Below are 12,267 nucleotides of genomic sequence, written 5' to 3'. Positions count from 1 at the left end.
TGATGATGGGGGGATCGGGTAGCTGGGCAGAAGCTCTCTGGATCTTCGCTCAAGTAACATCAAAATTAAATCTCAGAGCTCAGAGCTACAAAAGCTGAAGCCCCGATCGTGCACAGACCCTCATTAACGATCCAGCTCACAAATGGGTCTGACCGGCAGCAACTTTTTTTGCTTTGATTGGACAAGCATTTGTGAAGATGCAGTATGTGAAAGTTTATGTCAGAAAAATGTAACGGAAGTCTTGATGACACTCAAAGTTCCAAGTGAACCATTGCTTCAACCATGGGATGAATCAGGTTTACAAAATGAAAGGGCTGTTTTGTTCTTCAAGTGTCACTTGATTTGACCACATGTCTTGTGGTTGTAACCTTTTAACTTATCCGGAGCCGACCAAATGTATTTTATTATTTTGGTGGTCAATGAGTTGTAAATAGCGTGACTGTAGTTGAGCAGTGAATATTTGATATTTAAGGACAGCCCCCCTCGATTCCCCGCTGTTTACGATGAACTCAGTTTCGTCTCTCGTGCCCTCAGCTTCCTCGCTTCTCCCTTAACGCTCAACAAACATCCAATTTAGATTTCCTAAAGCTGCACGCTTTCGCAGCCTTTTCAGCAACCTTCAGCGACCTGGAATTGACACCCAGTCTGCTTTATCCTTCAACTCTACTTCGTCTACATTCGTCTATTCATTTATTGTGTGCTTCGTTGCCACACAGCACAGTCTCATCTTCACAAGAGTCGCTTGACCCCAGGCGCCCTCTTACATCGCTTCATATTGGATGTCCCTCACCGTGATGTCTGAAGCCAGTCAGCTTCTTCCCGAAGTCACATCAGAGCCTCAAACATTCAATATCACACAGTCAGTTCAGCAAAACACCCCTGCTTCTGTTGACCTTCCCTCTAAAAGGACAGAGATACTCGACAAACCAAGCGAAAGTTGGGAAACTGCAGTAAGTGCCTTTGTAATCCACATCACGTTCTGTGATATATCGTCAAGATCTGCACTTCGCACTGGGATGGCAGGGATAGCCGAGCAATTTCGTACTTGACTCCTGACTGCCTATATATCTTCCAATTAATCCTAAACCTCAAACAAATTTACCCCCTCAGTACGTGTGGGCTTTCATATGCAAATTCACTTCTTTATCTGAAGATATTGAGATTGCATTAAGAATACAAAACGTCATCGATGTGAGTGAATTTTACACGTCCAGAAAAAAATCTTGCTTATGCAACCGACATGAGTGGCTGAATGGCTGCGATATACGGCTCGACACTTCTACTTTTGCAGTTCGAAAAGGCGGTCGAAAATAATGATCGTGACATACTAACAGCCATCATCAAGATCTTCCACGAGAACCTCAAGCTGGTAAACACAGCCAATTGGCAACGCTGGTTGTCCCAATACGTGGACACAGTCTTAAAAGCGAAGGAAAAAATTCCTTCGAATGCTCTTTTGAAATGGCAAGAAAACCTCCTGAAGACTAGCCAGGACGGTTTCTGGAATTTGGATTGGAAGGAAAAGGTATGCTTCTCTAATGATTCCAATCGCACAATTTCACTTTTGGCTCAAGGATGCACCTCAAAAGGAGTTTTTTGAAAGCACTAAAACAAAATGATATTCCCATTGTATCGCAATTGAATCTTCGGCAGATTCACTTACTCAGGACCCTCGTGGACCACCAGCTGTCCTACTCTCAAAATATCCGCTCAATTGTTGACGAAAATTATGAGAAGGCCCTCGGAAAGCCATCGAAAAATTCGGCCTCTTCTAAGGCATCTACGAACACTGGCAAAGCCAGCCTTGAGCAGCCGGTAGCAATCGAAAACCCTCTCTTGATTCGACCATTGGGACTTGACCGCGACATGAAAACTTGGTGGCAAATCGATGGTATGTACCTTTACTGCTATCACAGATGTCTTTATACGTGACAATTTACCAGTACTGTGATTCCTCTTGGGTACATGTGGTATGTCTTGTCAGACTCGCCAAGGATTTATTGCTCTGGAAATCCACATAAATCCAATTGCTCGTGGGATGTGCTTAGTTCCACGCAAGAGGAATTTTTAATTGCTCAGAGTCGACTGGATAACGATCCTTCGCTATTACCTCTACCGTCCCCTTCGTCCGGTGACGCAGGGCAAGATGGCAAACCAGTCAAATCAAAAGGAAAAGTACCTGCCATGTTTTTGACTGGAAGTAAGAAAAACGGATCACCTAGCAAAAAAATCGACCCAAAACTCAAACGTGAGTGGCAATTAAACAAAGCCATCGACGATGTTGCTAAACCCAGAATTGAAAATGGGAAGAAGGTAAGGTCCAAGAACCAATCTCAATATTGTTCAGATAGTGATTTGCTGTCGATCATTGACAAGCAACTCATCCCTTTGAACCTTTTCCAGCGCGTCCAACAGATTCTTGAAGAAAAGGCTCGCCTAGAAGCCATAGAAATTCGGCGTCAGAGAAGACTTGCTGAACAACAGAGAGTCAAGGAAAACGTCAATGTCGACATATCAAACATTCTAGGGGGTCGCGTGAGCTCTAGACTTCGCGCGCAAGCAAAAAAACCCGACTACGTAGTCGACTCAGATCTTAGTGATCGACAATTTGAGCGCGAGCTGCAAAAGTTTGACGAAGGTGTCAAAGAAGAGAGCTCAAATAGTAAACAAAACGGGCGTAAACGACGAAAGATTGCCCGTAGCGATGATGATTCCGAGGTTGAGGATAAATCTTGGGACGAAACGATGGCTGACGGAGATGTTCAAGATAATTATAACATGGACATTGACGAAGATGAAGACGCTGACCCAAGCGTTTCTAAAGACTCTCTTGCGAAGAAATGTCGCCAATCAAAATCAAAAGGATCCTCTTTAAGCAAGGTTCGCTAAATGCTCACTCCTTCTGGCCTGCGCATCTTCAGATACGATAATTTGTTTGCTCTTGATTTATGAAACTTTCCCTGAATTCTACCCTTAGTCTGAAGCACCTCAAGGCGAAAGGAGAAGCTCTCGTGTCAAAAACAAACTGCAGGAGGAGGCGGAAGTGGTAGAAGAAGAAGAGATATCTAAATCCGAAGCTTCAGAACCTGCCAAATTGGACGCCCCCTCTGCCTGGTCTCGTGCCAAAGTGACAGCCTCACCGGAACGCAGTGAACGTTCCGAGACTAGTGCGGTACCAGGGGAAGGAAATGGCAATCTAAGCGTTTGGAGCCGTGGCAAGCTGGTGTACGTCGCGGGAAACAATAAATGTCAGTGTTCTTTGTCGCGAGCGTAACATGTCTCTCCTGGACCTGACTGACCTGATTCATGTATGATATATAGACGCTGCGAAGCCATTGCCACCTAGGAAAATAAGTATCGCCAAGCCCGGCTCGGGAATTGTACTGAAGACGCCAGTAACTGCACAAGACATTGCTGATGGTCATGATTATTCGACTTCCACATCAGCAAACACAAGCTCTTTGGCGACTCTTCAGGCGAGGTTAGCCTCAATGGGTGATGACGATGAGGATGGGAGTGGTTCAGAAGTGGAGACGGAGAAGAAACCTTTGACTCATGTATCCGAACTGAATAAAACGGAAGATGCTGAAGGCGCCCGTGATTTGAAGTCTGACCCCGATCAGCTCAGCTCTATCTTTGACATGGACGAGCCAGTATCATTGGAATCCACCGGCGACGACCCGACAGCTCTACTTCCAGCTGTTATCATTGAAGAAGACTCAACCTCGAACTGATTCATTGACGCTATGGACCGTCGAATATGCTGTAGGTGCTTGAAGCGAACGATACCGGTGTTAGCTTGAATATGTATGTCCTGGATGGATATGGTCCTCTCTAGTACCGATTGTTCCAAGTTCCGACTTTCATTTTCACATACCCCTTCATGAAGTACGCGTGTTTGAGCCTTTTAAATCTTAAATTTGTTCTCAAAAAGTCAATTACTAAAAATATATGAGTAAAGTCTCGTTGATGGTCCTCAAAAGAGTAACAGTTTGCCTCCATGTGTGTATAGATTATGACGTCGCCTTTGGTATTTGTTTTTATTAAATGTTTGTTCTACTTTTTCTGATGCCGGCGGCCCAGGATAAAGCATGATGAGGAACCGATTCGTGTTTTAGCTGGACAGTTGGTGCCACTTGACTCTTCCAAGAGTCGCGGCCGAATTATAACGCAACATACACTGTTCCGAAGTATGCATCCATCCAGCGAACGAGAATAAACAACGTGGGATTTTGTTATGCGTCCATGGCCTGCCGATGTGTGCCTGGGAGTGGGTCAAATGACAGAGTTTTAAGATCTATATTGGGAGGACAGCCTGATGCGGTAGCCCACAGTACGCCGTCTTCTGTCATGTGGGGCCCCTCAGCGTCTTGGAGTGTTTGGAATCGGTGGATGTCACTTCGGCCAGGGGAGCAAGCTCTGGTCAGAACATCAAATGTGACTGAAATATATTACTAATTTACTGTCCATCACACCAAGACTATCTCTGATGCGAGTCGTAAACTTGCCGTAGTGGCATATGTGAGATTATCATGGGGCTCCACAGGGTTCCAGCCAAGGACCAACACGGTAATTTTGATGCGCTGTCTTGAATGAACGTAAATTGTCACCTTACCATAGCACAGATTGACATGTGGCTGAGGCTTCCCTGTCTGGTTTTCTACTGGGGCCGAAGGTACATGACCCAAATAACTATGAGCTTGCAAACTTAAGTATATATTGCAGAGGACATGATGAGAAGAAACAAGTTGAAATTTTCATTCAGGTTTGTAAGTTAAAAAGATACAACTGGAAATCAACAAAATTAGGGAAAATATTCGATGGTTTGGTACTTCTTAACTCTCTGCTGAGGATGAGCGTTGAGGTCCTATCACATCATACAAGAATAATAAGACAATTTTTTTGAAAGAAGAATGAAGGATTCAAGCCAAAAAGGAATCCAATAGGTGAAGAATCACAACATGGTTCAGGCGATTTGGATTTTGTGTGATTCGGTGTTTGTTTTGACTTTAGGAACTTTTAGCTCAAGTACACCTTCATTGAAGGCAGCTTTGATTTGATCGTGAGTGATTGTTTGTGGTACGGCTACCGTTCGACAGAAAGTTCCAAAAGACCTTTCGGATACCTGCAGAATGGGATATTTGTTAGAGCTGTTGGTGAATCCACATGATTAGTACCAGAGTATCAGCTGGTTCATTACTTACTCTCACATTCCCTTCTTTGTGTTCATTTGAAGATTTAGTTTCACTACAGACTGTGAGCCGGCCATTTTGAAGGTCGATGGAAATGTCCTCTACGACAATGAAACAAGACCCAGACTTTATCAGTAAGGAGAAGAACGTCTAATCAAAGAGCCAAAAAGTTCAGAACCTCACCTTTTTTAGCGCCAGGAAATTCAGCGGTCATAATGAAGGCGTCATCCGTTTCAACAATGTCCATCTTAGGCCGCATTACTTTCTTAACAATGCTTGAACCTTGTGGAACCACCGAATTAGAATTGGGATCATTTCCATTTGTTCTAGAGCCATTGGTAGCAGGACCGTAACGATCAGTGACTAATTTGTCAAAGAGGGATTCAAAGTCATCCCATTGAGAAGGAAATAATGCCATTTTGGAGGTTATCGTTTGTTGAGTTGCAAGATATTCGTCGAAGTTGATAAGATGTGAGTTTGAGGTGTGATGTTCTCTTGATGAAGATATTCGTCTGGAGTTCGTCCAATGGTGGCATCGGGAAAGGTATTATATATAGTCAGGTCATGCTCATAGATAGGAGGTTTCATGATTCCATTCGATAATTGCGTAGCAAATTCCAGAACTTCAAGATTTGTTCTTCATATCTCTGGAACTTTTCCACCATCAACGGTCGAGGAGTCGAGTCATGACATCACAGCATTTTGTACATAGTTCAAAATATGCTTATACCGTGATGTGATTCAAGTATGTTCTCGAACTGGAACTCCTTCTCTAGCCTTTGCTCGAAATCACTCGAAATGCACCGTCAAAGGAAACATGTCATCATCGATTTTTGTTAAACGCATTGCTATGGCATGCCTAGCCTATTCTATAAATCATCACCTGTGCTTTTTGTCATTGTTCCTCATCGCGGACAACAACCCAATACACAACCATCACATTTCCAGCATTCTCACTTTGAACTTCTCCTTCGCCTACAGCAATGTCTTACTCGCTAGTATTCCCGTCTCAATGGGATGAATTTGAGTCAATGTTTGATAAACTAGTAACGGATCGATATGGCCCCACCTCACCAGGCCCAAAATCTTCCAATCATAATGGTCTCAATCCCCTCACGAAGCCGGGCACCACGCTGATTCGTCAACCTATACGTCCCAAAATCGACCTTGTGGAGACTAGTGATGAAATGATCATGACTATTGAGCTCCCTGGCGCCAAGAAAGGTATGTGTGCCCATTTTATCCTATATCCTGGGTCTACTGAATCACTCATCATCCTTGGAGGCTATTTGCTTCACAGGGGAGATCTCAATCGAACTTCATGACGGACGCTTGACAGTCAGCACTGAGACCAAGTCTCCTGCTGAACACCAACAAGGAAACGTCAGGGTAAGTAAACTTATCCTCATCTTAAGAGCTACCCTATCACACCTGCAGCGCGGCTGATGGCATATATTTCCTCATCTGTGGTGCATGTTGATATTTAGGTTTCGGAGCGAAGCTTTGGTCAATATCTTCGAACAATCTCTGTACCCGAGACAACTAGTTATGAACAAATTAAAGCTAGTTTTAATGATGGCATACTTGAAGTTAAAATACCAAAAGTCAAACCAAATAAAGAAGCTCGTAGGATTCAAATATCATAATTTGAGGAAATTTTTGGCAATCGGTTTTACAAGTCTACAAGAGGATTTGTCTTTAGTTGATCAAGCTTGTATTATTATTATCAGATGGACGGATTTCCGTTTCTTATTCAATCCAATTGAATTCAATCAAATAATGAGTGAAAATGGCGCCTTGCATATTTCCCTAGTAATGGTGTGTCTGAACGTGCTGACCTCTTTAATATTAGGAATATGTTTATTGGGTTGATGGACATTTGTGGTATCGAATTCTATAGCTTTTTCCAATCTCAGAATCTTGTTCTGGGCTTGTGAACATGCCCATTCTCAGGAAGCAAACTTATCATAAGTTCCACCAAATGCAGTTAGGATCAAAACGCTGATGAGTGACGAGTCTACATCAAATTGCAGAACCAGATGCCCTGAAATGACGACGCATGGTAGAGTTGCTTGTATCAATTTGACCTCTGGTTTGTTTCTCTAGAAAACCTCAGGTTGAACAGGACCCTGGAAAGCTCCTACTGGCCTGTCTGATGAAAAAAGTCGGGTTTTGGCCTTCCAAATTTTGGATGCTTCTGATGAAAAATGTCGGGTTCGGGGTTTTTGAGGGTTTTTCGAGCTTTTTGGCAAAAAAGCTTCTGATGAAACATGTCGGGAAATTGGTGGTCCCGCCGCATGCTTCTGATGAGAAAAGTCGTGTTTTGAAGGACGGGTTAAGTCCTCAGAGTAGACGGGGCGAGGAAAAAAAAGCCCTGTGACCGGCAAAGTTGTGGTTATGTAGAGTTACACAGCACAATTTACCACGGTCCACCACAGACCACCACCAGGACTTGGATTTAGTGATCTTGCAAAGTTCAAACTTTATTCATTCAACATTGCACATTTGGAAACTTAGTTGACAAACTATCACATCACATCCTTCTTGAAATTCTATAGGTATGTCCATTTCTTGATCTTAAGATGTTGTTACACACTCAATATTTTTTGCTATTGCACCTTCCCGCAGGTTTCAGGTTATTTTGAAATATATCCAACCATTAAACACTAAACCACCATGCCATTACTTGATCAAGTTATTGATGAGATCATCCTCTTGACGGAAAGTTCACCTTTCATCCGTCTGGCCACCACCTCCGATGAAATATACAAGAAATTCTCGGGCGCACCATATCTACCTCCTGAATATGAAGAGGAGGGTATGTGGTATGCAGCTAACTGTAAGCTGGATGCGTTGTTTGGTGTGCAAGAGGGACACAATCATATACAAAAAGGTCCTCATGGACTCAAATTGGTGATGAAGTGGCTTGGCGAGGCTCGCAAGCATGATCTGTGGGACTCAGAGGTCGATAAGGCTAGGAGACTAGTCAAGCCGCCTGGATGGGAGTCAGATTCTGATCAAGTGGTCAAGGTTAAGATGGAGAATATCCTCTGGCTTGTTAAAGGTATGTTTTTCTCTTTTCGCTTCTTGTCCTTTTGCAAACTTCAAACATGTAATCGCACATAAGCTGACTATGAGGTATTTGATCCTCAGTCTTGATCAACAAGAAAGGGATGGATTGCCGACCACACAGTCCCCCCGGTTCTGGACCGCCACCCTCCTCTAGAGGCAAAGGAATGAAACGCCGAGTTGTTTCTAAACCCAATGCGGATCCGAATGCTTCCATCAGCCAGCTTGAAAAACCCCCAGCCAAACAAAGCCAACAAGTCGAGATCGATCTAATGTCTTCAGATGGCGATGAACCTAAGCAATCGACAAGTTCACATACCTTGATACCTGCAAAAAAGCCACCACTCGAGATTAATCTGATCTCTTCGGATGCTGAGGAACCGAAAGAAGCCAAAAGCTCGCTTCCGGTCCAAGTCAAACCTAACGCCAAACGACAGTATGTCTCGACAGTTTCCGACTTACTGGAGCTGTGTCCCCTGTCAAAACCCAGCAAGGTGTGTGACCGATGCAAGATTGAAGACCTGTTCAGGAGGAAAGAGTTTTGGTGCCATTGTGGAGCGAAGAAGAAGAACTTACACGGTGGACGAATTGAGGGAGCACAAGAACACTGGAAAACCGGTGAGCTTTGATTTATGTTATTCAATTCGTATCTACCAAAAAACAGAAATTCATATGCCAAATGATTCAATCAGCTACGTGTATCAAGAAGACAGCCGATATTCGTTCCAGTAAAGTCCTGACGACTTTCTTTTCAGCTACGCCAAAGGACCCAGCAGTCGTCCAGCGTTTGAAAAGAGGCTACTCTGAGATTGCATGTCCTGGTTTAAACAATGTCACATGGATTCAATCACGAGCAACGCAGAGCATCGAAACTTTTCTAGAGAATACTTGTACAATTTACCGCGGTAATGTACGACACAAGCTGTGCAAGGAGCTCTTTGGCGAGAACGCTACCGAAAAGTCCTTATCGAAGGCCGACAAGGCCAAATTTCTAGACGCATTAGATGCACGCGCTATTTGGCTAGTTAAACGGCACGGGTCTCGAAACGCTATCTACTCTCCGGTGTGCCTCAAGACATTCATACACAGAAAATCCGATCCCAATACGGCCTGCTCCAAGTGTTGTTCACTCAAAGAAGTCCAAAGTTTAAACAGTGCAATCAATCACAAATACGCTGGAGCTGATACCCTCAAGTTCACCAACGACACGCTTGTTGAGACTGATGCGTATAATGCCAAACTTGTAGAGTTCCATGACCTTCGCACATGTGGAAAATCTCTCGAATCTTCGCAGGGTGGAGACTTTAGCAACTACTTAAACCATGTTTCTATCTTGGCAAAAAAAGGGCTCTTCAAGAATCGTGAAGCTGTGAAAGGATTAATCATGGGGGTTACGGTGCGAGCAGAGCGTGAAGATGCAGGCAAGTCGCTTCGAGGAATGTGAGTGGATCCGTATCTTGATGATTGTCTAACAACACTTGGAGCAATGAGTCGTTCCGCTCTCAACCTGTTCACCAAAACCTTTGCCGGTCGAACCGCACGGAGTCAACGTCAAATTCAAGCTCGTGAAGGTGGGAAAATGGAGCCTGGGATCCATGTTGCCAACTTCACTCGAATTGCAACCAACCTGGCAACCCTCGGTTACTCGGGCCCCATTGCAGCGGCTTCTGATCAGACAGTATGTGTCAAAACGCTTCGACACCACAACGGTTTCTTGGTTGGTGCACAGGGGCCAGATGTGCCCTTCAAAAATGCAGAGGAGCTTCGCAGCTTAGTGGAGGAAATAGTCAAGGAGGACAAATTATGCTCGCAGGTAAGAAAGTCTATGATAGACTATCTATGTATTTTGATATGCTGACATCTTGATTCATTTTGATTTAGATACGAGCATATACCATCCAGGTACCTCTCCCAAATGTTCCAACATATGTAGTAGCTCTCATTGCTAGTCGATCAAATGAAGGAGCCGACGACATCGCATCAGAGCACGAGAAGGTCATCACACTTGCTCATGAGGCCGGAATCAACATTCTTTCAATGGGAGCGGACGGAGCTGCGACCGAGTTCTCTGCTCAAGAAAAGCTAGTTCAAAAGTCGACCCAATTTTATAACTATTCAAAAGCAAGTCTCAATGTTTATATCAAGATTCCACTTTTTGGAAATCCACCCCGCCCAATCATAAGTATTCAAGACCCCAAGCACGCTCGAAAGACTGGTGCAAACCAGTTACTTTCAGGTGCTTGCTTGATGGTTATTGGAAATTCCACGGTCACTATCCAGCAGCTTGCAGAGATCCTTAAAATGGCCGACTCTCCACTTCACCCCAAGGATGTATTTGATTCTGATAAACAAGATGATGGTCGTGCGCTGCGGACTTTTAGTGCTCCAACTCTAGCCGCTGCACTTCGGCTTGAAAACAATACCGGTTTGGCAATTTATCTATATGTCATTGGGGAATTGGTTGATTTGTGGTTAAACAAGAAGATCGGTCACCATGAACGTATACGGTCTGCGTGGACTGCAGGCTTCTTCCTACGACGTTGGAAATCTTACCTTCAAAAACGCGAAAAGGAAACCAATGGTCTAATGAGTTTTCACCAAAATTGTATTTCACACCCGAGCTTCAAAATTTTTTCAACTCTTCCTATATCACTTCTAGCTTTGATCATAGCTCATTGCAAATACTATCCTGAATACCCTCTCTGCCCTTGGAAGCATGGAACTGAACCTTGCAAGCATATATTTGGATGGATGCGAGTAGTTTCACCACGCTTCTCAGTCCTGGATGCCCGATTTATGATGCCTAAAATCCATGCAGTGGTCAAAAGTGCCATGGGTGGCAGAATCAAAATACCGCCTTCGGAGCACTTGCATGCCGGCTATCAATATGCATTTGGCGATGAAGAAGTTGCTGAAAACTTTGAACTCCTCCGGACTTGGCCAACAAATGCTGAAATCGCACACGAACTCACTACTGCCAACAAGATTGCCAATAGCTTGGCAGAGTTAGCTGGAATGGGTCCGTTAGAATCAGACGACGAAGAGCTAGACATTGATAGTGTGCTTGAGGAGTTCAAAATCCCTATTGAGGATGAGGATGACACACCGGGTAAGTACATTCAAAACCAATCATCCAACTGAGTTTCCGATTTCTAATCACATATATAATGTAGATGTATCGGTATGTGCAACAAAGGATTATCGAGTAAGATATGGTGCAAAATCAGGTGAATGGCCTGAGGAGCTTGCGTTTTCTGAAGCTGCTTTGTTAGCAAAGGAGCAAAACAAGCTTGATCTCTTGCTCAATCAAGTCCCTGACGAGGTTGAAGCGGATGCCATTCAAAACGCAGCAATCTCCATTGCCAGCTTAATGAATCCAACTGGTAAGTTTAGCTGTGATTACACTGTGTGATTGATCATACAAGACTTAACATCCATATGTTCTACAGATGATCCACCACTTGGCCTCGATTCCGCTAAATATAAGGCCAACAAAGATCGCTGGGTATTGGTTGAAGAAGGGAAGCTCTGTGGCCTCAATCTTATTCACATTCGAACCATGCACGATAGTCAGCTTGCTCGTCATAAAGGAAACAAGAGACTTCTCATCAAACCCAACGAGCTGGGAGAAAGCATCAACAAAACTAAAACGGGTGATTTGAATCCAAGTGAATGTTCAAAGGAGATTGCGGTGTACATGAAGAGCTTAGTGAGCACACCAACTGGTGCCGCACGCAGACACCGCTGGAATATTCAAATCAAAATCAATTTGGCTGGTGCTATCACAAACACTTCACATCGCTGAGAAGTTGACTTGCAAAAGCTTTTTGATGGGGGATTCATTACGACTGAAAACCCAATTGAGCCAGGAAAATTCCTCTTAGCGATCAGAAATCGAGTAAGTCCATCTTCACTGCGGCTTCCTCATCTATGGAGTAGACGCAGGTGCTGATTGACAAACCTTTTCAGACAATGCTTCTTTGTCACACTGTGATTGTATATGAGT

At 43.9% G+C, this 12,267-nt stretch overlaps 4 protein-coding genes across 4 annotated transcripts; 3 read left to right on the top strand and 1 right to left on the bottom strand.

Annotated features, from left to right (window-relative positions):
• Nucleotides 1-533: 533 nt before the first annotated feature.
• On the top strand, nucleotides 534-2,421 carry MELLADRAFT_77982 (uncharacterized protein; the record flags this gene model as incomplete). Its single annotated transcript, XM_007410899.1, has 6 exons — nucleotides 534-950; nucleotides 1,111-1,191; nucleotides 1,292-1,525; nucleotides 1,654-1,891; nucleotides 1,985-2,313; nucleotides 2,404-2,421. Coding segments are annotated over 6 exons (1,071 nt in total), but the record flags the coding sequence as incomplete, so codon positions are not given.
• Nucleotides 2,422-4,966: 2,545 nt separating this feature from the next.
• Nucleotides 4,967-5,610, bottom strand: MELLADRAFT_36584 (uncharacterized protein; the record flags this gene model as incomplete). Its single annotated transcript, XM_007410754.1, has 3 exons — nucleotides 4,967-5,125; nucleotides 5,205-5,293; nucleotides 5,376-5,610. The coding sequence occupies 3 exons, from the start codon at nucleotides 5,608-5,610 to the stop codon at nucleotides 4,967-4,969; spliced, it is 483 nt and encodes a 160-aa protein (XP_007410816.1).
• A 917-nt stretch (nucleotides 5,611-6,527) lies between these two features.
• MELLADRAFT_36517 (uncharacterized protein) lies at nucleotides 6,528-6,838 on the top strand (the record flags this gene model as incomplete). Its single annotated transcript, XM_007410900.1, has 2 exons — nucleotides 6,528-6,581; nucleotides 6,680-6,838. Coding segments are annotated over 2 exons (213 nt in total), but the record flags the coding sequence as incomplete, so codon positions are not given.
• A 1,270-nt stretch (nucleotides 6,839-8,108) lies between these two features.
• On the top strand, nucleotides 8,109-11,777 carry MELLADRAFT_87639 (uncharacterized protein; the record flags this gene model as incomplete). The annotated part of the gene is made up of 8 exons (XM_007410901.1): nucleotides 8,109-8,256; nucleotides 8,346-8,879; nucleotides 8,954-9,701; nucleotides 9,753-10,074; nucleotides 10,143-10,686; nucleotides 10,921-11,370; nucleotides 11,435-11,644; nucleotides 11,749-11,777. 8 exons carry the CDS (start codon nucleotides 8,109-8,111, stop codon nucleotides 11,775-11,777), a joined length of 2,985 nt encoding a protein of 994 aa, XP_007410963.1.
• Nucleotides 11,778-12,267: the final 490 nt, after the last annotated feature.

Source organism: Melampsora larici-populina (genome assembly GCF_000204055.1).
Source record: "Melampsora larici-populina 98AG31 unplaced genomic scaffold MELLAscaffold_22, whole genome shotgun sequence".
NCBI classification, from domain to species: Eukaryota; Fungi; Basidiomycota; class Pucciniomycetes; order Pucciniales; family Melampsoraceae; genus Melampsora; species Melampsora laricis-populina.
The sequence above is the reverse complement of the archived record's forward strand: the minus strand, read 5'-3'. Positions and strand labels throughout refer to the sequence as shown.